This window comes from Leptopilina heterotoma, unplaced genomic scaffold (genome assembly GCF_015476425.1).
Source record: "Leptopilina heterotoma isolate Lh14 unplaced genomic scaffold, ASM1547642v1 Lhet_232, whole genome shotgun sequence".
NCBI lineage: Eukaryota > Metazoa > Arthropoda > Insecta > Hymenoptera > Figitidae > Leptopilina > Leptopilina heterotoma.
In genome coordinates this window covers 137962-163623 of record NW_025110949.1, presented here as the reverse complement: position 1 = coordinate 163623, position 25662 = coordinate 137962, and the positions used below count along the sequence as shown (strand labels likewise).

At 25.5% G+C, this 25662-nt stretch overlaps 3 protein-coding genes across 3 annotated transcripts; 2 read left to right on the top strand and 1 right to left on the bottom strand.

Annotated features, from left to right (window-relative positions):
• The first annotated feature begins 172 nt into the window (after nucleotides 1–172).
• LOC122502520 (WD repeat-containing protein 6) lies at nucleotides 173–7475 on the top strand. The gene is made up of 12 exons (XM_043612623.1): nucleotides 173–430; nucleotides 616–793; nucleotides 893–1066; nucleotides 1394–1535; nucleotides 2559–2786; nucleotides 3064–3622; nucleotides 3910–4295; nucleotides 4612–4794; nucleotides 5087–5601; nucleotides 5830–6236; nucleotides 6551–6716; nucleotides 7189–7475. The coding sequence occupies exons 1-12, from the start codon at nucleotides 364–366 to the stop codon at nucleotides 7250–7252; spliced, it is 3069 nt and encodes a 1022-aa protein (XP_043468558.1). The 5' UTR covers nucleotides 173–363; the 3' UTR covers nucleotides 7253–7475.
• A 1501-nt stretch (nucleotides 7476–8976) lies between these two features.
• Nucleotides 8977–23962, top strand: LOC122502516 (nuclear envelope pore membrane protein POM 121-like). Its single transcript, XM_043612617.1, has 6 exons — nucleotides 8977–9906; nucleotides 13119–13702; nucleotides 15681–16199; nucleotides 16453–18669; nucleotides 21967–22165; nucleotides 23151–23962. The coding sequence occupies exons 1-5, from the start codon at nucleotides 9107–9109 to the stop codon at nucleotides 22155–22157; spliced, it is 4311 nt and encodes a 1436-aa protein (XP_043468552.1). The 5' UTR covers nucleotides 8977–9106; the 3' UTR covers nucleotides 22158–22165; nucleotides 23151–23962.
• Nucleotides 23959–25444, bottom strand: LOC122502519 (peptidyl-prolyl cis-trans isomerase-like 1). The gene is made up of 5 exons (XM_043612622.1): nucleotides 25232–25444; nucleotides 24667–24800; nucleotides 24453–24542; nucleotides 24236–24343; nucleotides 23959–24145 (listed from the first exon to the last, which is right to left on the bottom strand). The coding sequence occupies exons 1-5, from the start codon at nucleotides 25300–25302 to the stop codon at nucleotides 24030–24032; spliced, it is 519 nt and encodes a 172-aa protein (XP_043468557.1). The 5' UTR covers nucleotides 25303–25444; the 3' UTR covers nucleotides 23959–24029.
• Between the last annotated feature and the right edge of the window lie 218 nt (nucleotides 25445–25662).

Genomic DNA, 25662 nt, shown 5'->3' with positions numbered 1-25662 from the left:
ATGAGAGAAAGAAGGATAGAAATAATATTTGTCCTTTTTTATCTCATGACTTCTGTCTTTGTCACACTCTTTAACGCAAAATGCAGCGTTAGAAACGCATACATGTAAACACAGCCTTAGGGCTCAAGTTGACTATTGTGGACTTAACCTTAACATTTGAGGTTATGTTCAATTGTTTACCACGTTTTAGGTTTTAACAATTGATTGACAACAATAATAAAATGTACAAATTTATATCAAATTTATTTACATGTTTTATTACTTAATAGTCATGAAAAATAGATTTTTATAAAAAATTGAATATTTTCTTAAGTTATTTTAACTGATTTTAATTATACAAAAAAGAATATTAAGCAATTAATAATGCTTTCAACTTACTCGAAAGCGGATGTGCTAGCAATTCGTTACGTTGATGATTTTATTTGCCTAGGTTGGTTTACATTTAAATAATTATTTTCTTATTTTTACGATATGACAAAAAAAAATCAGTACAATTGATAATTTCCACGATTCTGCATTAACATCGATCTCTTTTTATTCAATTGATCAATTGTAAGAAAGTTCTGATCAATTGAATGAAAAATAAAATGTTCCATTTTTATTTGTTTTTTTTAGGATTGGCCTCAACTTTATACGTAATTAATAAATTGAATTATAAAGTTGAAACGAAATTGAATGTCCTTTATCCTCACAGAATACATGGCATCAAAATAGCACCAGGCAATAAATTAATTATTTTTGGAGGCAAAAGTCTGAGAATTTGCAAATTTGAGATTATCGGCAGTCAAGTAATGTGCGTTTTGTTTAAATAAAATAATTGTAAATTTTATTTACTGTTATGTAACATTAATGAACATTAATGTTTATTTATAACTAATTTTCTTATTTTTAGACTTGAGAATATTTCGGATATTTACTCTTTTACTGACTGGATAATTGCGGTCGAATTTTTTACAACTGAAGATGAAATAAAATTGATTATTCTCTTTGCTCACAATAATTTATATATTTGTGATTTATTTAACAAACACCATCGAAATATATGGTGCGAGGAAAAATGTATTTTGTATCCTTTATTAAGAGTCAAATATTTTTAATATTACATATTAATATTATAATTATATATGTTATATAATTATTGTAATAATTGTAATAATTAAATGGAACATTGTAATAATTAAATAATAATAATTTATTATTGAATATTTAAAGAATATTTTGGAAATATTGGACAAATATTTTATTTTAAATTTCTTTTGAAAGCAGTGTAAATAATAATTATTAAATAGTAAATATTTTTCAAATATAGGGGTAAAATTATATTTCAGAAAATTCAATTTTATGTCTCTTTGGAATGGTAAATATACATATTTTCCTATAAAATTTTTCTTAGATATGGAGGTAGTATTTTCCCAAAAAATTGCGAAAATGCTATTGTCTTTAGTGGAACGGTTTTTCAAGAAATATTAATATGGCAAGTAAATGCTAACGATTGTAATAATGTTGGAATTCTACATCGATTAAAGGGACACAATGTAAGTATTTTTCTAAATTGTATAATGTAAATTTTATATTTAATTCTTTAATGATTTATTTACTTATTTATTATTTAAAATATTTTATTTTTTATATGATTTATTATAATGATTTAATATTTTCAGTTTTTTGTTGATTGTTCCTTAGGTTTATTATGAAATCTTCTTCTATATTAATAATCGTTGAATTCCGGTAATTTATTCGCAGCCTGAAATTACTTGTTTGCTTTTTTATTTCCTAATTTTTAAAAATAATTTTTCTTTTCAATTCGAAGAATTATATTTATGAAAATAATTGAATTCTCGCAAAGAATTTAAAAAAAAAAATTTTAATTCTAATTAAATTCTTTTCAAGAATTTCTTTGAATTTTTTGAAAATAATGTAGTTTCTTTAATAATTTTAATTGAAAATTTGTAAAGCAATTGAATTTTATGAGCAATTTCTTTCAAGTTTTTAAAATAATAGTGTATTCTTCCAATGAATGTTATTACCTATTTATAAAAATAATTGAATTCCTGAGAGTAATTTTATTATTTATAAAAAATAATTTAATTCTTGCGATGAATTTTACTACTTATAAAAATAATTAAATTGCTTCGAAGGATTTATTAAAATTTTAGAAAATAATTCAATTCATTCCTGAAATTTTATTGAAAATAATTGAATTTTTAAAAAGATTTTACTGTTTCGAAGAATTTATTAAAGTTTTAAAAAATTAGTGAATACTTTCGTGAAATTTTATTAAAATTTTGTTGGAAATAATTAAATTTTTGCAAAAAATTTTACTATTTATAAAAATAATTGAATTCTTCCAAAGAATTAATTATGTATTTAAGAAGTGAATAGTGTTTTAAATTTTTATTATGAAATTATTCAAAAATTTAGATTTGAAAATAAGAAATTCAATAATTTGCATAATAATGATAAATTGAATATCACTAGTATTTTCATAAGCATTGCAAAAAATTTCTGACCTCATTGTAACATTTCTTAAAGAATATTTGTTATTTTATTTTAATTAGGGAGTCGTATTTTCCGTTTCTTACGATCCGTTGACGAATATTATTTGCTCTACTTCGGACGACAGAACAGTAAGATTATGGAGCGTTCATGACAAAAAAGAGAAGAACAATTGCAATTATATGGACTGGAGTAATGTTTCTGTAAATCTTTTAGCCACAATGTATGGTCACACTGCTCGAGTTTGGAGAGCAATTATAAAAAAGAATACAGTTGTAAGCATCGGAGAGGTGAGTCTCTTTAAAAATAATATAAATATCGTCGTCTCTCTTTTCATATAATTTTTATTGAAACAACACAGACGAGCTAATTCTTAATAAAATTTTCCTGCAATATTTCTATCGAAAGTAATTCTTATTCAAAATCGCGTAAAAAAACATTGTCAAATTAGAAAAAAGGATTTTCGAATAAGAATAATTCTGTTAATTATAATTAGTGAATAAAATTATAATTATAATTAACAGAATGCGGCGACTATCATAATTAAATTGAAAAATATCTTTTCAGGACTCACAAATTTGTCTATGGTCCACAAAAGGGGATTTTCTGAAAAAAATTCAAGCACATCATGGTTCACCAATTTGGTGCCTGGATATATCATTGAACGATGAGAGAATGATAACAGGAGCTGCTGACGGTTCCGTGTATGTTTGGCCCTTTCCATTTCTCAATGAAACCGATAAAATTTGCACATTAGGCGACGATATGAAGAAAACACCAAAATTCACATGTCATCTCTCAAATGGAACTGTTTTAGTTATTCGAGATGATGGCGAGATGAATATTTTCGATTCAATCACACACTGCTTGAATACTTCATTTAGTATTCCAAATTTTTCCTCATATTTAGTAATTCAATTGTCGCCAAATCGAAAATGTGTCAGTCTTGCATCGAAGGATGGTTTCATTTCGATTTACGAAGCAATTAATAAACACGAAATAACGGAGAAAATTAATGAGAAAATAATGGATGGTAAAATATTTTCCATGCAGTGGCTGAATGATAATTCTTTGCTGTTGTGCGGTTCTCATGGACGTTTGATAATTATCAATATTGAGACAGATGGTAAGAACTTTGTATTTTACTATAAGTATTCAATTATATAAATTTATTTCGTCTAATTTATTTTTTTTTAATTTTATTATTTATTTATTTTATTTAAAATTTAAAATTTGTTATTGGATCTTTTCTATCTTTAGAATATTGAAATTATTTATTCAGGATTGCCACAGACCAGAGAAAACCAAATTGAATTTCTGTGGCAACCCTGTTATTTAAAATTAATGAATATTATTAATTTAAAATTTGGGTAAATAAAATTGTGAAATGTTAAATAACGAAAATCATAATAGGAAATGTGAAAATATTATCTGAATATATTTTGCCTGAAAGTCGAGAGCGTTGGACGACTGCTGCAATTTTATACGCAAATCTAATAATCTGTGGAGATCGCGCAGGAAGTGTTTTTGTCTTTAAAAAATCGTCCGATGATAATGATTCTCGTAAGCCAGTGCAAATTTTCCATAAAATTCATGGCAAATTGGGAATTCAAAGCTGCGCAATTAGAGGCAATAAATTGATAACAACTGGACGTGATGGTCATTTACGATATTATGAAATACGAAACGAGAATGATAAATATTTTTTGGAATTAGAATCTGCGAATAATATGCCAATGGATTGGATTAGTAGAATTATTGAAATTGAAAATGAACAATATGTGTTTGGTTTCAGCGAGGTAACAGTTTTTAGTTTGCAATAATTTTTTATAAATAGTTTAAAAAAACATTTCTATTCTAAAATGTTTATTTTAATTAAATTCTTGGCAAAATTTCAATTATTTAAACAAAATTTAAGAAAATACATACTTTACACGAATTCAATTATTTTTATAAATTTTAATGAATATCTCGTCAAGAATTCAATTATTTTTATAAATAGCAAAATTTTTCGCCAGGGAAAAATAAATAAAAAATAAAGATTATGAATAAATAGAACTTTATAACAAAAATAAACATGTAATGGTTTTGTATTAAATATTCCTTTTCTTGCAGGTTGATTTTATTGTCTACAGTGTCTCCCTACGCAGGGTATTGGTGAGGATTCCTTGTGGTGGTGGACACCGATCTTGGGATTGCATTGTCGATGAAAACACTCTTAAATTCCTGTTTATTAAAGATAAGCAGATTCATTTACGAACTTTTCCTTTTCAAACACTGGCTCTAAGTCCCATTGTGGTAAGCTATCAAAATTAAATTTTTTTTTTAAAATAACTAAACTCTAAGAACTGCCTCAAAATCATTAAAAATATTTTATTTAACTGCATTTTCATTTAGTTGAATTCTTATTTAATTCAATTTCTAAATAAAAGAATTATATTTTAACAAGTTTTCATTTATCGAAACTTTTAGCTTTTTCTATTTCTAAATTTTCATTTGACGACATTCTGAAAAAAATTTTATTATCTATATTTACTTAAAAATTATTTTTTAATAACAAAATTATTATTTTTTTGCTTTTAAATTTCAGGAAGGATATCATTATAAGGAAATTTATTGTATGGAGAAGTTAAAAATATTGAAAAATCAGTGTCTTTTCGTTTCTGGTGGTGAAGATTGTTCCCTTCGTGTCAGTCGTGGCATTCAATTAAAATCAGGAGAAGGAATTGAAGATTTCGAAACTCTGAATATTATTAATGGCCACATTTCCAGCATAAAGTGTTTGGCTATTTTGAATATTGAAAATACAGAATTGTACTGTAAGAATTTAATATTCTCAGGAGGCGGAAGAGCTCAACTGAAAGTATGGCAATTGAGCGTTAAATTGAAAAATGGAGAATTATTGAAGGATAATTTAAGTTATAAATTACTGGATTCGTTTATGTTACGTGGCACTGACAAGGAACGGAAAAAAATGAGTAAAACTTTGAAAAATACCTATGATATCGATCCTGAAACTAGATTTATGGATATTAGTGTTCAATCATATTCTGACGATTCAAATTCGGCTTTAATTTTTGTAGCATGCTCTGATGGATATTTGAGGTAATTTTATTTGTATTAATTATTTACTTCCGTTTATGAATTGCATTTCCTTCATGTTCAGTTTTTTATATTTATACCTAATTTTCTGAATTCTTACATTTTTTTTACAAATTATTTCTAGTGTATTTTACGATTTTGCATTTTGTTCTTTTTGCACTGAAAAGAACTCATTAGCTCCTGATTTCGAAAATTAATTTGAAATCTTATCGTTGGAAATTTAATTTTCAGAATTCTTTCATGGAGCGCAGAATCAAAATTCAAAGTTGAAAATTCTATTGAATACAATCGTTGCATTTTGAAGGTTTATTCGTTCATGCATCGAGAGAATTTAATTGTTTTGACAATGGCTACTGATGGAGTTGTCAACTTTTGGGATTTTAGTTATTTGCTTCCTAACAATAGGAATCGAAAAGTGACGAATAAACCTTTCACTCAATGGCGAATTCATCAATCGGGCATTAATAGTTTTGATATTAAACAAATTGATAGTCATAAATATTTGTTCGCTACTGGAGGAGACGACAATCTTATCAGTCTCATTTTATTTCAAATAAATCTTCTCGAAAATGGCGATTTATCAGCTGAAATTTTGAAGAATATTAATTCTTCAGACTCTCATTATACACAAATAACAGGTGATTTTTAAACATATTTCAAGTTTGTTTTTTTATTATTTTTTTTCTGTTTTCGTTTTTTGTTATATTTTTTGTATATTATTGATATCGAATTATTTCTATTGTAAATATAAAATTATTTATTTACGAGGAGGCTTCGGCTGCATTTTTTAAACTAATATCAAGAAAAATGATTTAAATCTTCCGTAAAATTAATTTTTTAGTCATTTTTTGAGAAGAATTCAATGGAATAAAATAAAATCGGTCAGAAAATATTTTGACAACTTTTGTTATTTTATGAAAAAGTTTTAATTTTTTATATTTTCTTCATTTAGGTATTAAATTTTACCAAGAAAACAAATTGTGCAGTGTTGGTACAGATCAAAAAGTAATTATTCATCGATATTCTCTTGAAAATGATGCGTTATTATTGGAAAAAGAAAATGAAATCGTTACATGCGTTTCTGACGTTCAAGGCATTACTCTATCTGAATTCAACGAGTGAGTATAAATTATTGTATTTGAAATTTTAATAATTTATGTAGAAAAAATAAAATTAAATACATTTATTCCTTTAAACAATTTTTATTCTTAACGTAGTATTTAGATTTCTTCATAAAAAAGAGACTAAACATTCGACAATGAAAAATAAAAAATATGGACAAAAATAGAATTTTTAAAGTAACATCAGTAAATTTTAAGTCAATCTATAGAAGAATTCAAAATTAAAATTATCGAAAATTTTGAATTTTATTTGAACAAATGTTAATTAATTAATTGTTTTTTTAATGTTTCAAAATATATTATAATTTCAAATATTTAAAAATTGTCAGGGAAAAAAATTGACCATAAAAATTTAGACATGTTTGAAATTTTATTGGTCCCTCCCCATAAAAAAATATTCGTTGTCAAATTTTCAAAACTTGATTTTAAAAAAAACTACGATTTCAAAATAATTTTTCTCTTGTTTCAGAGATGCCAATACATTTATTTGTACATATGGAAAAGGATTTGAATTCATTTCTGAAAATGAATAATTATATAATTTCCAACGAAAATGTAAATACGTGTTGGGAAAAAAAATTTACAAAATATAATTTTTTATGCAATGGTAACAATAGAGTCTATTTTTAATTGTTACTATTGCAATTTAAAAGTACATCTCTGCGAATGTATATATATTTTAAAATAAATTTACAATTTAGTTTAGTTTTAATTTAAATACATATAATTCTTGAATAAAAAAAATTACTTTTTCGACTAATTTGATTGTAAAACTTTCAAATATCATCGGAATTTCGTAATAGGGAATTAAAAACAATTGAATTTTAGACGAATTTTAAGTAAAATTTCATTTTTTTTAAATTAATTAAACTCTTGGAGATTTTTTCCGAAATGTTAAATAAATTATTTTTGAAAAAATTACACGAAAGAATTCTATTTTTTCTTAATTCGTTATAAAATATTTCAAAAGAATTCAATTATTTTTAAAAATTTTAATAAATTCTTCGAAACAATTCAATTTTATTTATAAATAGTAAAATTCTTTGGAAAAATTCTATTATTTTCAAAAAAATTTCAAGAAAGAATTCAATTTAAAAAAAAAAAATTTTAATAATATTTTTCGAAAAAATTCAATTATTTTCTAAAATTTTCAAAATTCTTCGAAAAATTCAATTATTTCTAAAGAAATTTCATGAAAGAAATTTTTTTAACTTTTTTAATTAAAATTAATATTGAAATTCTATTATTTTTAAAAAATTTAAAAAAAATTTTGAAAAAGAATTTAATTAGAATTTTCAAAATTTTAACAAAATTTTTTGCGAGAATTCAATTATTCTTTCTAAATAATAAAATTCTTCAAAGGAATTCTATTATCAAATTTTTTGATTTTAAACTCTTGGTGAATTTTTCCAAAATTTTTAAAAATTATAAATTTAGAGAAAAATTCTAGTTAAAATTTCTAGAAAATAATTTAGTATTTAAAAATAATTGGATTTTTATTATTGTTTATTTATTTATTTCAATTATTAACAAAAATGATTATTTTAAAAACTTGAAAGAAATTGTTCGAATAAAATTGAATTATTTTTAAACATTTGTAATTAAAACTATTAAAGACATTACATTATTTTTAAAAAATTAAAAGAAATTCTATTATCAAATTTTTTGATAAAATTCTTTGCAAAAAATCGATGAGTTTCTGTTAATTATTTTAAAATTGAATATTATTTAAAAAGAAAAATTTTTAGTTTTAGTTATTTATTGATTTCGGTATTTTTTCAAGGATATTTAATTATTATTAAATTATTTATTTTATTGTTCAAGGTTATTTAGTGACATAAACCAGTTTACAAAGATAAAAATGTTCTTTTGAACAAATATGATTTATTTTCCTAAAAATAATGCAAATTGGAAATTTTGAAATATGAAGAAGACTATAGAAATCCACCAATCAAACATCACGTATACTGCGCATGCGTCGAACTAAGCTAAATTATTGGCTGAAATTCAAATTGTGAACCAATTGCAATTAAATATTTTTAAGTAAGATGCAATTTTGTAAATAAAAAGAAAATAGAGAAATACATATATTATTTTGATACACAGTCAGAATTATCACAATTGGAAATAAATTAACAATTTTTAAGTGGAAATATATTTTTGAAAAATTTCTGTTTAGTTCGGGAGCCAATGAACTTGCTGGAAGCGACGCATGCGCAATGGCGTCGCATCATTGTTAAAAAAAATTGGCAACACTGTATGATGCATACATATTTCGATTGCATTTGCATTATTGCATTCCTGTTGGGAGACGAACGCAGCCAACTTCCGGTGACTCGGCGATTGTGCTGTTTTCAAACATGGAGAGGTTATCTTTTTGAAATAATATGTGGGAAATAGGTAACCGCGGTGTAGTCGGTTTGTTAAGTGTGTTTATTGGATCAGTGGTCCTCTACAACGCCTGGGGACTGATTCTAGTCCTCGCGATTTTACTCTTTTTCGTAGTGAACACGTGTTACTCCCTCCTTGTGAACGACAGTCTTGTGTCTCCCTATAATTTATTAGTATTCCATTTCGTGAGAGAAGTCATTTTTGATCTCAGTGAAATTATCGAACAATTCAGCGTTATTCTCACGCGTTATATTCGTGATTTTGTGAACGCCGTTAAACGTTATTATCGTCAACGATTCAACACGAGTCACAACAACTCCAACATGAATCGCTCTCGAAGAAGTTCTTATCATCTCAGTAGTGAGTCATTTGTTAATGCTAGGGAACCATCGGCATCATCGTCGTCGTATTCGAATGCAAATGTTGTTAATCAATTGAGTCCAATTCCTAAGGAAAAGTTCCAGCAAATTGACGATTGGAACGAACATACTAGATACGTCGACAATAATGAATCTTTGGTTAAGTACACTTCAACGCCTCTTGTACCCTGGAGAAAGGAGAATGTGCCCAATGGAGAAGTGCAAAATGTGTCTATTCAAAATTCACCGAATAAAATTTCATCATTACAAGGTAGAAATCATACTGTGTCTCGTGATGAGACATTTTTCAGCCCGGAGGGCTCACCTTGGGGCACGAGCATCAGTCCAAAAATGCGTTCAAAAGCTGCCGGAGTCAAGACTGTTCAGACTGTTGCTGGACCACTTTTAGCATCAACAAGATATAATATTGACACAAAGTAAGTTTTTTTCAATTTTATTATCAATCTCAATAAATTTAAGTACAAAATGTCTATTTTACCGTCTAGACACATTTTATTTGGCTTTCAATTTGGACGGCATGTTCGCAGGGTTGCCACAGAGAAAAGTCAGGGAAAGTAGAATTTGGTCAAGGAAATCAGGGAAAAGTCAGTGATTTTTATTAAAAGTGCTGGAAAAAATTTAAATTTTCGAATTCGTAAGAAAATTCCGAATTTTTTTTTCTATTTTATTTGCTATAAACTATAAAATTACCACGAATTCTAATACAAAATCTTCAATATTTTCTATTTATGAAAAATAATTTCTTTTTAAATACGGAAGTCTTTTAAATAACTTTAAGAACTATCATAAAATTATTAGTTAGAAATTATTAAATGAATAATTTGACTTAAATATTTCAAAAATTAATTGAATTTTAAAAGAGTTGTGTTTACAATATTATTTTCATAAATAGATGAACTTCAAAAGGTTTCAATTTTAAATTTTGTATTTCAATTTTAGTTAGATTTTTTAAAAATTTTAATAATTCACATTCTTCTGAAATTAGTTCAATTTTTTAAAATTTATTCAATTAATTATTAAAAATAATGGATTTATCGAAGCAGTTTAGTTAAAAACACTGAAAAAAATTGAATTTTGGAGCAGTTACAAATAATAAATTGCAGAAATTCAATTATTTTCAAAAGTCAAATTCAATTATATTAAGGAATTATTATAAAATTCATTGCAAAATATAATTATTTTTATAAATAACAATATTCATTCAATTGTTTTAGAAGAAATTCAATTATTATTTTCAAAAATAATAAAATTTCTCTCAGAAAAAATTTTCAAAATATCTAAAAAAAATTGTCAGTATTTCAATTATCTTTAATAAATGAATAGCAAAATTCTTTGACAAAATACAATTATTTTTAGGAATTTTAATGAAATTGATTGCAAAATTTAATTATTTTCAGGAATTTTGATAAAATTGATTGCAAAATTCAATTTTTTTAAGGAATTTTAATAAAATTGATTGCAAAATTCAATTATTTTCAAGAATTTTAATAAAATTCATTGCAAAATTCAATTATTTTCAGGAATTTTAATAAAATTAATTGCAAATTTCAATTATTTTCAGGAATTTTAGTATTCATCAGAAGAATTCAATTATTTTTAAAAGTAATAAAATTCAATTATTTTTAAAAACTTTCCACAATTAAATGATTTTCAATATTTACTATTTTAATAAAATTTTCCAACAGAATAATAACATTTTTTACAAGGATTCAATTATTTTTATAAATAATAAAATACTTTTTTATAGTATTTATTTATACTTGCAATTATAGTTTAAGAAACAATTCAATTAATCAATAAATTATTTATTTTTGTATTTAAATAATTGAATTTTTGAATAAAAATTTATTTAATAATGAATTTCAGTGAAAATTTTAAATATGATAATTGAATGTTAAAAACATTTTAGGAAGAATTTTTATAAATAATTGAATTTTGAAAAGGTCTTCTCATAAATTCAATTATTTTTAAAATTTTTAATACTTAAAATGCTTTATGAAAATTTAATTTTAAGAAACATTCAATTATTTAACAAATTATTTATTTTTGAATTTAAATAATTTAATTCTTGTAGGATTTTTCATTTTCTAATAAAAACTGATTTAAAAATAGATTTTGGTTAAATTTTTAAATAATAATTGAATATAGAAGTATTATAGGCTGAATTTTTAGAAATAATTGAATTTTGAAGAGGTTTCAAATTAAAATCTTGGAAAATCTTAATTTTTCATTCTTTCAACTAACAATTTGGTAAAATTAATTTTTTTAAAATGTCTAATTGAATATTTTGAAAATTATTTGTAGTTTTCATTTTCTTTAATTTAATTGAAGAATTTCCAAATAATCGAAATTTCGTAAAATTGAATTCTAAATACCTAAATGGATTTGAAAATTCTCAAAGAACTTTGTCAAAAATTATTAAAAATAATTGATTTAAAGAAGAATTTTAGTTAAAAAATTCTAGAAAATAAAATTCTTGGCATTCAGTTATTTTCAAAAATTTTCCTCAATTCAATGATTTTAATGTCTACTAATTGAATAAAATTTTCTATAAGAATTCAAGTATTTAAAAATTTTTTTTATATAATTCTACGCAAGCATTTTAATTATTTTTATAAATAATAAAAATCTCACATGCATTCAATTATTTACTTTTTTTCGAGAGATTCAATTATTTTCATAAATTTTTGTAGAATTTTCTAATAAAAATTGATTTAAAAATGAATTTTAATTATCATTTTAGATAATACATAATTGAATATTAAAAGCGTTAGAACATGAATTTTTAGAAAAAAATATCTAATTCTTTAGGGTCAAGGAAAAAATCAAAATTTTGTCTGGAAGTCAGGGAAAAGTAGGGGAAATACAGAATCAAATTTTTATGGTAACTGTGGTTCGTCTAGACGTACATCAATTATCGTTTAAACCATAATTTATAACTCATTAAGAATTAGAATAGGACACTAAAAATTGACAAAAGTTACATATTTGCCTCATTTCATTCCTTACAATTTTTCAATTTTTAAAATAAAATTGACCTATTTTAATAACATTTCATAATTTGTAAAGAAAAATTTTTTTCTTTATGAAGTTCAAATTTTTATTAACGAATAAGCCGACAAGTCGGAACAAAAGTTCAACTGTAAAACAAATTTTTGTCGATTTAGTTTTGTTATGAAATTTTATATAGAAAAATAATAATGATTAAATATTTATTTTTAATAAAACTTGATGTTTTCGAATAATTTTACAATTAACGAAATTTGTAAATTTGTATTAGAATTTTGAGTATCTAATAATTTTTAGAGTGAATCAGAATAACATTTTTTTAAGGTCAGTGAAAAAGGCAAAATTTTATCTGTAAATCAGGGAAAACTCAGGGTAAAATAAAATATTTATAAATATTTGTGGCAACCCTGTAGTGACTGACTTTTTGCTTTTAAATTAGTAAAATTTACTAAAAAATTCGAAATTAATATTTATTAGTAAAACTTACTAATTGAAAAGTAAAAACTAAGTCACTCAGATTAGTAAACATTTTTACTAATCAAATTTAGAGAGTAAATATTGAAATTGCTTTCTACCACAATTTGGTAAATATGTATTTATTGAAAAATTCTTATTTCAGAGTTTACACGGACGTGACATCGCCAGGTTTGACGACAAGATTATCGAAATACGCCTCGGAAATAAACAATAAGTTACTTCAGCAACCACAGTATGGAATGGGCCATTTTCCAAAAGTCAATCTCAATCCAACGCCGACACCATTAATAAATACAAAAACAGCCAAAATGCGAATGCCAGTGACAGTGAGAATTGCACAACCCGAAGCAATCAGCAATCTCTCATCGTCGGAGAGAAGGAAAATTCTCAACAAAACATGTCATTCTGATAGTCAAGTATCGTCGCCTAATGTTGTTCAAGCATTGAGAGAAATATCTCTAAAGAGACATGCATCAAGGGAAGACGTTACAGCCGATTTGGTCAAGAAGCAACGCACCGATGGCATTTATAGCGATGAATTGGAAAATTTGGAGGAAATGACACAGAAGCGTGCCAGGGATGAGTCTTCGAAGTCGGACGAGGAACTTTCGCCATCGCACTCCACATCCAGACCATTGAAGCGTACCAAGGGCCAATCATGCAATGATATTTTAAATTCATTCAGTTCGAGTGTTCACGTCTTCTCTGGCGTCAAAAGAAAAGCCAGTAAGTATTAACACATGTTTGGGGAAATCAAGAAAAAGTCAGAGAGAAAAGAATCAAATTTTTATCACAAGAAAAATAATCTTTTTTGTATAATTTTTTTTGCTACAATAAAATAATAATTGCAGGGCTCAAAGTAGGTCCGTAAATCCTGAAAAAGTCCGTTTTTTTGAAAAAAGGTCCGTAAAGTCCGTAATTTCATTCAAAAAGAATGAAAAGTTCGTAAATTGTACGATATAATTTTGAGAATTTTAGAGAAATTACAAATGATTGCAGAAATTCAATTATTTTTAAAAGTAATCAAATTCTTCGCAAAAATTCAATTATGTTCAAAAATATTTTTAAATTCTCGTCAAAATTTCAATTATCTTTAGAAATATTAAAATTCTTCTCCGAAATTCAATTATTTTCAAAAAATCTAAAAAAAAAAATGGTCAACATCTCAATTATATTTATAAATAAATATCAAAATTCTTCGACAAAATTCAATTATTTTCAAAAATTTTAATAAAATCCATTACAAAATTTCAATTATTTTCAAAAGTAATAATATTCTTCGCAAAAATTAAATATTGTTCAATATCTACTATTTTCATAAAATAATACCAAAAGAATTTAATAATTTAAAAAAAAATTTAATAAAATTCTACAAAAACTTTTAATTATTTTCAAAAAATAATAAAAATTTCACAAGAATTTCAATAATAACAATTTTTTTTTTATAAATTTCTTCTCAATCATTCAACTATTTTCATAAATAATAAAATTTTTACGGAGATTCAATTATTTTCGTAAATATAATAAAATTCTTTTTAGGAATTCAATTATTTTCAATAGAATTTTAATCGAATTCCTCGAAAATATTCTTAAAAATTTTATTAAAATTCGTCCAAAGAATTTAATTATTTAAAAATTTGTTGATAAAATTTTTAATAGGAATTAAATTCCAAGAAACATTCAATTATTCAATAAATTATTTATTTTTGTATTTAAAATATTAAATAATTGAATTCTGGTAGAATTTTCTCATAAACATTGATTTAAAAATAGATTTCAGTTAAAATCTTAGATTATAATAATTGAATTCTTTATGAAGAATTTCATTAAAATTTTAAAAATAATTGAATTTTATCGAGACATTTTTTTAAAAATTGTCTTAAAAATAATTGAATTTCTACCAAAAAAAGTTTTATCAAAACTTTTTTAAAATGTATGAATTGAATTCTTGCGAAGAATTTTATTAAGAATTTTGAAAATAATTGAATCTCTGCAAAGATTTTTATTATTTTACGAAAATATTCAAATTCTTGGGAAAAATTTTATTAAAATTTCTAAAAGTAATTGAATATCTGCTAAGAATTTTGTTATTTTGAATTTATGTCAAGAATTTTATTAAAATTTTTAAAAATAATTAAATGCATGTTACGTTTAATTATTTTTGAAAACTTTAATAAAATTCTTCGCAAGAATTCAATTATTTTCATAAATAATAAAATTCAATGCAGAATTTCAATTATTTTATTTATTTTTAATACAATTTTCATCGAATTTCTCGACAAATTTAATTATTCTTAAAATTTTGATTAAAATTCGTCGAAAGAATCCAATTATTTGAAAATTTGTTGATAACGATTTTTTATGGGAATTGAATTTTAAGAAACATTCAATTATTCAATAAATTATTTATTTGCATTTTATTTTTATTTAAATAATTGAATTCTAGTAGAATTTTCTAATAAAAATTGATTTTCATTTCATAAAAATGAATTACGGTTAAAATTTTAGATAATAATTGAATATTAAATGCAATAGATAGTGAATTTGAAAAAATAATTGAATTTTATAATTAATTTTTTTGTAAAAGTTTAATGGAGTTTTTTAAATATTATTTTTAGTTTCTATTATATAAATATTTTTAATTTTTTAAGAAATTTTAATTAATTTAATTAGAAATATAACAGATTTTTATTTTTATTTTTAGCGGACATATCACGTAGCAGTACTCCAGATTTTGAGAAGCACTTTAAATCATTAGAGAAATATCCGAGTGAAAATTTTTCCACTGTTCAGCAAAATGAACCGTCAAAATTAATTGAACGTTATGTCAGTGAACCGATGCCGATTGTTAATGTTCCAATTAATTCTGAATTGAAGCAACGAAAAGAAGTTTCACCTAAAGAAATTGTCATTAATGATGAGACGCGAATGGAGGAACAAATCAAATTGTCGCCAGATGTTTGGGAAATTAAAAGACCGGCAATTTTGAAAAAACCAAAATCACCCAGCAGTCCTGTGAAATTGTCCGATAAATTGTTTATGCGACCTGAACCGCAGAATAATGATAAAATACGAACAATTATCGAGCAACAAAGTAGTAATGCGAAAGACAAATTTTCCATGGTTGATAAGGATGAAATTAAGAAGACGGACATTGTTAATATGAGACAAAATAGTATGCGAGCCAGACTTCAGAGTATGTTTGATGCCATTTCCGGAAAAGGTAAGATTTCTTTTCTGTTTTTTTTTCAGTTTGTTTTTTTATACTAATTCTAATCATATTTTTTTTACTACTTTTTTATTTTGAAAGTTACTTTTTGCTACTTTTATACTATTTTTTTGGTTGAAAGCTACTTTTTGCTACTTTTTTAAAATTAATTATCGAGTGCGAAGTGTGAAGTACACTTTATGTTGAGAAAAGATAGATTTTATTTCCGACATATTTTTAGTAATTTCTTTTTCAATATCTATTTCAGGAGCGAGTAAAATTAATCCAGACGTTGTTATTCAAGCCGGTGAGATGAAGAATAACGTTTCTGAAACAACAACAGCTGCAGCAACGGCAACAACTACAACAACACCTTTTACAACTCTAAGTTCAACGACAGTGACGACGAATGTCAATACATCTCCAATTTCTTCACCTGTCGTTCCAATTTTGAAGAAAGGTGTGATTAAAAAATCACCCAACAAACGTGTAACTTTCAATATTCCGACTTCTTTATCAGCAGAAAATGTCGCTTCCAAGCCGCAAGAGGTTCAAACGACAGAAACTCCTCCAGTTGAAGTTTCCTCGCTCAGTACCGCTGCCAGCAGCACATCTACATTTACTTTCGGTACAAGTACATCAACAATTCAAGCACCAGTTCCTATTCCAACTGCTGTTGAAACTTCGAAGGAGCAAATAACCCCAACTTCTAATTTCATTGCATCAAAGACAGAGAGTACTTCTTCATTATTTTCCAGTAAACCTCAACAAGATCTCCAGCCTAAATTAAGTTTACCCACGACCCAAATTTCAACTCCCACTTTAGCCGCTCCGATTTCGAATACTTTCGCAATTCCTCAAAATGTTCCTCAAACCACGAATATTCTCAGTACGAATCTGATGAATACGACTCAAAATGCCACGACACCGTCCTTCACGTTCGGCGCCGTGGCGAAGACTTCACCACCCGCGCCGACTTTTGGTCAAATCGCAACTACCACGAGTCAATCTACGCCCATATCACTTCCAAGTGCAACATTTTCAGCCCCTAGTTTCAATTCAACTCCTTCGACGACGCCAGCTTTCTCGTTTGGAACGAATAAACCGGCGGAAATCACACCCAATACACAAACATCAACAACTTTCGGAACCGCTCCTCCGAGCTTTTCTTTTCCCACCAACGCCCCGGCACCTTCGAGTTTGACGAGTCTGAACAAAGTGGAGGCAACCTCAGCAGAAAGCAAAACGCCAAACTTCACATTTGGCAATAATACCACTGCCAGTAAGCCGGGCTTCTCCTTCGGCACGCCGACCACCACCAGTGCCGCCACATCGATTTTCGGCGTGAATCCCACAACAACTTCCGCTTCGCCAGCTTTCGGTTTAACCACAAAATCCACCCCAAGTTTCACGAGTTCAACCTTTGGAAATAATAGTCTAAACTTTGGCACATCGAACACGGGTGAAGTGAAAACATCCACCACCACTTTCGGCGCACCGGCGACAACGGCATTCGGCACGCCGACAACGACAACTCCCGTGTCCTTCAAATCAATCAACAGTCAACCTGTCTTTGGCAATACACCATCGTCGAGTGCTTTCCGAGCGCCTCAAACAGCCTCGTCGTCGTCGACTTTCGCCTCCAATTCGGCGCCAACTTTCGGCACAACGACAAGTGCTCCGAGTCTATTCACCAACAGCAGCGCCAGCACGACAACTTCGAATTTATTCAGTCAAGCGAAACCTCCAAACACGGACACGACACCATTTGGCGCGAATGCCGTCACGAATGTCACCTCCCCGAATCCAATGTTGGGCGCCTCCAATATATTCAGTCAAACGAAACCTCCCGCTTTCGGTGCGGCAACTTCTTCGAATTTCGGCACTAGCGGAACTTCACTCTTCGGAAGCGCAGCGACGAACTCTGGCGGATTTAACGCCACGAGTCCCAGCAGCAATGCGCCGCCAACTTTTGGTACAAACGCAACGCCGCTATTCGGAAGTCAAACTCCCGGAAGTCAGACTCCTGTTAGTCAGACATCGTCCTTTGGATTCAGCACAACAAACACTTCGGCTTTTGGAACGACTGCGGCACCTCCTGCATTCGGCACCGGTATAACAGCGAATAACAGTTTTCAGCCGCAAAGTAGTAGTAATAATACGGGAATCAGTTTTGGAGCGGGGGGCAATAATCCACCACATCCACCACCAGCTTTTGGAGCCAGTTCGACGACAGGTTTCGGCACGCAGGCTGGAGGAAGTGTCTTTGGCACTAGCACACCTGGTTCGGCCTTTGGAGCGGTTCCCAGCAATAGCAGCAATGGAAATAATAATGCCAGTGCTAGTGGGACATTCACTTTTGGAGGGAATCAGAGTCAAGCACAGCCGGGTTCGGCATTCTCCTTTGGCGGTGCGAGTACAAATAATACTAGTAACAATAATGCCGCAACTCCCTTCCAATTTGGATCAGCAGCTTCTAAACCAGGTATGTGAATATCAAGCATCGGATAGTATGATTTTATCCACTTTTTTCTGGGAAAATATTCAATTTTTCAGGCTTCACAGTCTGTCCCCTAATTCCCTAAAAGTCCCCTTTTTTTAATTTTGGCCCAAAAACATAACCTATTTTGAAAATTTTCCCTATTTTTTTCGTCGCAGGAATTCAGGAAATCAATTATTTTCAATAATTTTTAAGTAATTCTGCAAAAGAATTCAATTATCTTGATAACCAACAAAATTCTCCCCATAAAATCAATTATTTTCAAAAATTTTAATAATATTCTTTTCCAAAATTCAATTATTTTGATAAAAATCAAAATTCGTAACAAGAATTCAAAAAAATCTTAATTAAATTCTTGGCAAAATTTCAATTATTTAAACAAAATTTAATAAAATACTTTGCACGAATTCAATTATTTTTATAAATTTCAATGAATATCTCGCCAAGAATTCAATTATTTTTATAAATAGCAAAATTTTTCGCCAAAAATTCAATTATTTTCAAAAATTTAAATAAAATTCTTTGGAACATTTCAATTATTTTAAAAAATTTTTCGCAATTCAATGTTTTTCCGTATTTACTACTTTCATAAAATTTATCAACAGATTTAATTATAGAAAAAACTTGTTGATTCAATTCTACGAAAAGATTCAATTATTTTCAAAAATAATAAAATTTCATTTACGAATTCAATTATTTTCATCGCAGAATTTCAAATATTTTTAATACAATTTTAAATAAATTCCTTGAAAAATGCAATTATTATTAAAAATTTTATTAAAACTTGAGGAAAGAATTCAATTTTAAGAAACATTCAATTATTCAATAAAACAATAAAATTCGTTGCAATAATTCAAATATTTTCATAAATAACATTTAATTCGTCGAAGAAAATCAAATTCAAAAATAACAAAATTGTTTACAGACATTAAATTTTTTTAAATCATTTTAATAAAATTATTCGCAATAATTCAATTATTTTCATAAATAATAAAATTCCTCTCAGGAATTCAATTATTTTTGAAAATTTTAATTAAATTCTTTGCAACTATTCAATTATTTTTATAAATTATAAAATTCATCGCAAGGATATCAATTATTTTTAAAATAAAATTTTATAGGATTTGCTCAAAAAATGTAATTATTCTTTCAAATTTAATTTCAATTCCTCGAAAAAGTGAATTATTCAAAAAAATGTTTTTTTAAAATTCTTTGGAAGAATTCAATTATTTACAAAAATTTTAGAATTTTTCAAAGGAATTCAATTATTTTCAAACATTTTAATAAAATTGTTCGAAAGAAATCAATTATTTTAAATACAATTTTAATTAAATTTTTTTGCAATAATTCAATTATTTATTTACGAATTCAATTATTTTCATCGCAGAATTTCAAATATTTTTAATACAATTTTAAATAAATTCCTTGAAAAATGCAATTATTAGTAAAAATTTTATTAAAACTTGAAAAAAGAATTGAATTTTAAGAAACATTCAATTATTCAATAAAATAATAAAATTCATCGCAGAGTTTCAATTATTTTTAATACAATTTTACAGGATTTGCTCAAAAAATGTAATTAGTCTGAAAAATTTAATTTCATTTCCCCGAAAAAATCAAATATTTAAAAAAATGTTTTTGTAAAATTCTTTGGAAGATTCAATTATTTACAAAAATTTTAGAATTTTTCACAAAAATTCAATTATTTTCAAATATTTTAATAAAATTTCGAAAAAATTAATTATTTAACAACATTTATATACAATTCTTCACAATTATTCAATTATTTTCAATAATAATAACTTTTTTCATGCGTATTCTATTTTTTAAAAAGTTTTTGATAAAATTCTAAGCAAGAATTCAATTATTTTCATAAATAATAAACCTCATCGAAGAATTTACATTATTTTTAATATTATTTTACAGAATTTGCTCAAAAAATGTAATTATTCTTTAAAATTTAATTTCAATTCCTCGAAAAAGTCAATTATTTAAAAAAATATTTTTTTAAAATTCTTTGGAAGAATTCAATTATTTACAAAAATTTTAGAATTTTTGACAGGAATTCAATTATTTTCAAACACTTTTATAAAATTGTTCGAAAGAAATCAATTATTTTAAATACAATTTTAATTAAATTTTTTTGAAATAATTCAATTATTCATTTACGAATTCAATTATTTTCATCGCAGAATTTCAAATATTTTTAATACAATTTTAAATAAATTCCTTGAAAAATGCAATTATTATTAAAAATTTTATTAAAATTTGAGAAAAGAATTCAATTTTAAGAAACATTCAATTATTCAATAAAATAATAAAATTCGTTGCAATAACTCAAATATTTTCATAAATAACATTTAACTCGTTGCAGAAAATCAATTATTTTCAAAAAATCTTAAGTAAAGATTTTTCGTTTTTGCAAACGAATTCAATTAGCTTGATAAATAACAAAATCGCATAAATTGTTCCCATAAAATCAATTATTCTAAGGAATTTTAATAAAATTCTTTTCCAAAATTCAATTATTTTGATAAATATCAATATTCATCACAAGAATTCAATTCTTTTGAAAAGTAATAAAATAGGTAGGGAAATTCTTCTTAAGAATTAAATTATTGTCAAAAATTTTTTTAAAATTCTTCTCAAGAAGTCAATTATTTTCAATAATTTTAATAAAATTCTTCTCATAAATTCAATTGTTTTCAAAAATTATTATTTAAATTCTTCTCAGGAATTCAATCATTTTTAAAAAATTTAATAAAATTCTTCAGAAAGTTTTAAATTATTTTCAAAAATTGTTGTAAAAATCCTTTAATATAATAAATTTCATTAAAATTTTTATTAAATTCCTAAAAAAAAATTAAATATTTTCAAAAGTTGTAGAATTAATTTGTTTGAAAAAGTTTAAATGAATGATAATTGATGTTATTGATTTAAAGTAGAATTTTAGTTAAAAATTCTAGAAAATGTTAATTGAATTGAAATGATACAAATAATTTTGAAGAAATTACAGTAACAATATTCTGATAATAATAAACTAATGATTTTGTCAGTCGGTCACCTTTAATTATTATAAAACACAAAGAAGACTCGGAGTGATCGATATTTTTATGTTTTATAACAATTTTTTTTAAATTGTTTAATTTCAAAAAGGTTTGAATTTGAAATTTTTGAACATCTGTATTCCAATGAAAAAAAAAAATGATTAAATATTTATTTTAAATAAAACTATTGACGTCATAGGGATAATTTAATAATAATTTTTTTTAACATTTCCAGCTTCGGGTTTCAATTTCACTGCACCTACAGCAGCACCAAGCATTAATTTTGGTGCATCTGCACCACCAGCTTTCAACGCACCAACACCAGGACCAAGTAATTTCGCAGCTCCTGCTACTGGAATGTTTAGTATTGGAACTGGTTCTACTGCTCCAAGATCGAGAACTGCACGAGCCAGACGACAAAGATGATGGAGAATGTAAATTTAATTTTTCCATTGTTATTTTTTTTTTCATACTGAAGCCAGTCTTTATATTTTTTTTCTTATTTAAGTTATCACTATCCGAAAAATGCTCAAACGTATGTTGTATATAATAATAATAATAATAATAATAATAATAATAATAATTTTTATTTAGTTCGAAATTATACGCAATGACGCAACTAAATTCTAGTTGCTGATTAAATTGATCTACATATATATTTATATAAATATATATTTATAAGAAGAGAGAGAAAAAGAGAGTGAGAACTCTTCTCGAATATTTTAATAGTCAAACGAATTTATATAAGTTCAAAAACTTTTCAGTAAATAATTACGTATATAAACTGTTAAAAGAAAATTCTTTTATATTTGACTCTTTAAATATTTTGAATTTTTTCCTTTTGTAATTTTTTTTATTTCTTTCGATACACGCATTCATTATTTTCTTGTCATTTAAATATTTAATTGATTTATTTTCGAAATAATAGTGAATTACTTATAATGCACTTGTTACTTAAAACCAAATTTACAATTATTTTTAGCGTAAAAAGAAATTTATACATCATGAATTGTGTTTAAAATTTTTTGTTTTATGAACAAGAAAATATTGTAATAGCTGTTTAAAAGCTTTATAGTCAAAATCCGAATATATGAAATTAGAAAATGAATTTTAAAAAAATTAGAGAATTAATTTTTTTTTTTCAAGTGTAATTGTAAATATTAAGGCAGGATTGTGTTTCAATTCCATAAAATGAAATTGTCTTCATCTTTATTTTTAGTAGTTGCGTCTTTGCGATATCAGCATTAGTTTATTATATTGGTTGCAATGTATATTTAATTTAATCGTATATTTAATAAAGAAAAATTATATTTAAAAAAAAATAAAAATAGCATACGTTTGACGATAATATAATGTATAGAATTGAATTAAATAATTTTTTTTTTAGTTAATTACATTGTATTTTGTTTTATATTTCAGATAGGCTATAATGAAAGATAAGTTTGCATAATCAAAATGCAAATTGCCGTTGAAATATTGCAAACATAAAAATGAAAGCAAAAAAAAAATCAATAAATTAAATGATGTAAAACATCGAAGAAATTATATAGGGTAATAAAATGCTTTCTTCTTCGGAATGTAGTGAAAAATGTGTTTCGAATTTTTCCAATATTTTTCACTGCCGCGAGATAGAAAGAGGTGATTGTTAATTTTTAAATTTGTTAACGTAATAGAAAAAAAAATGTAAATATGTGCGAATATTTAGTGAATGAACCCTTAAAGCGAATGATTCATTTGTTTAAAAATAAAATGAACAATAAAATTGTACAGTTGATCATTAGGATTAAAATGAGAAAATCGCCTGTTTCATTCTCAAAAAAAGAAAAAACAAATCACAATTTGTCGCATTTTAAAGTCACGAAGAAGAAAGAATTTGCGGCACTTTAGAATAAGTTGAATTATATGAGTAATTTCAAGACCACATGCGATTAAAAAAAATGCATACATACGATTTTTTTTTAAGTTTAATTTGCGTATGATTTATATCATAGAAAAGAACAAAAAAGAAAGGAAACTGGAAAATACGTAAAGGAAATCTTTTTTTTCAGTTTTTCAAAGCTGTATGATATTAGAATTAAGAAAAGAGCGATTTAGCTCCGTTTATATTTTGTCAGCTTGTGTGAGGAATAATAATTTTAAAACATATATTGTAATATGGCGATTAGTAATATATTATTATTATAAATGATTATCCTATGTAAACGGAGAAATAAATCATATTCTCATATTAATGATGAATTTTTAAATTTATTTTCCTTTTTATTTACATTAGAAAAGTAGAAAAGTATCGGGTATTTTTTAAGGATTTCTCACTGATCCTTTGACTATTTTCACGTCATCAATTGGTCGATCATTTTTATCAGTTTCTACGAGTCCAATTCTTTTTACAATTGCCATGCCAGTGTGAATTCGTCCTGGAAATTAAAAAAAAGGATAATTTTATATTTTTATAATAAATTTTTGATTTAATTATTATTATATTCCCTTGAAAGAATTGAACTTACCAAAAATTGAATGTTTTCCATCCAACCACTGTGTCGGAGCAAGTGTAATAAAAAATTGAGATCCATTTGAATCTGGACCTGAATTTGCCATCGACAAAATTCCAGCACCTGCAAGTAAAACGATTTAGACGTGATTAAAATTGTGTCCGATAAGTTTACTTCTATGTCAAATAATAACTTGAAAATTTGTTATATTTCTAATTAATCATTAAATTACCAGCGTGTTTCAAATCATCATGAATTTCATCATCAAAGCACTCTCCATAAATGGAAACTCCTCCTTTTCCTGTTCCAGTTGGATCCCCTCCTAAAAATTAAGTTATTTTTATTTAAAAACCTGCTAAAAATTTGAATCTTCAATTATATTATACTAAATATTAAAAAACAGAAGAATTTTTCAGATAATCCAAATAATTTATTCTCTATTTTACCTTGAATCATAAAATCTCTAATTATCCTGTGAAATTTCGTGCCATTATAATATCCACGTCTAACAAGTTCTGCGAAATTTCTGCAAGTAATTGGAGCATGTTTCCAATAGAGTTCAATAATTATCTCTCCCATTCTGTAAAGATAAATAATAATATTAATTCATTTAATTATGTTAATAATATTAATTCATTTCATTATTACAATTAAAACAGAACAAAGATTTAGTAAATTGAAGAACAATTGAATTGTTCAATTAATTGAATCAATTGTTATTTAATTGTAATTACATTCAAGTAGCAGATCAAGTTTCAATTTTATTGAATAAACAATGATATATTCTTTGTCTTTTTAATAATTTGTTAAATTTAAAAATATTCATTTTCTTTTCATTTTTCTAACCTCAAAATAATTTGAGATTAAAAAGGCGAATAATGTCAAATGAACTTGTTTGTAAGTAAATTATCGTTCATATATGTATGTATAAATGTTTATTTATTAAGAAAAATGAATAATAAATTATTAATATTGAAATTTGTTTATAGTAATTAAAATTTGTAAACCTACGATGTTTCTAAAGAAACAAATGGTGGTTGCCAATGCTTGTCAGGGATTCCAGAAGCTGTTGTTACTGCCATAATTAATTAAATAAATGATGTATAATTTAATTCTTTATATTCACTAAATAAAAAACTTATTTATATTTATTATTTGTTTATCATTTACGAAACTTGTATACAACTTTTTTTAGGTTAACATATACAAAACATGCGCGTATCGGCTGCGCAATTGTATGCGACTAACTTCAGCTTCTTAGATTCGAGATATCGAAATATTTCACTGCCGCCAGATTTGTCGTTTGTTCAGCGGTGCAGTACAGTGCAGTAATCAGTAAATACGTTATTAATCACCTCCACGTGCTTGCGTTCCAAATGAATTAAAAAAGAAGAAGTGTTTTAAAAAAATATTCTTAGTATTATGTTAAGTAAATATTAAGA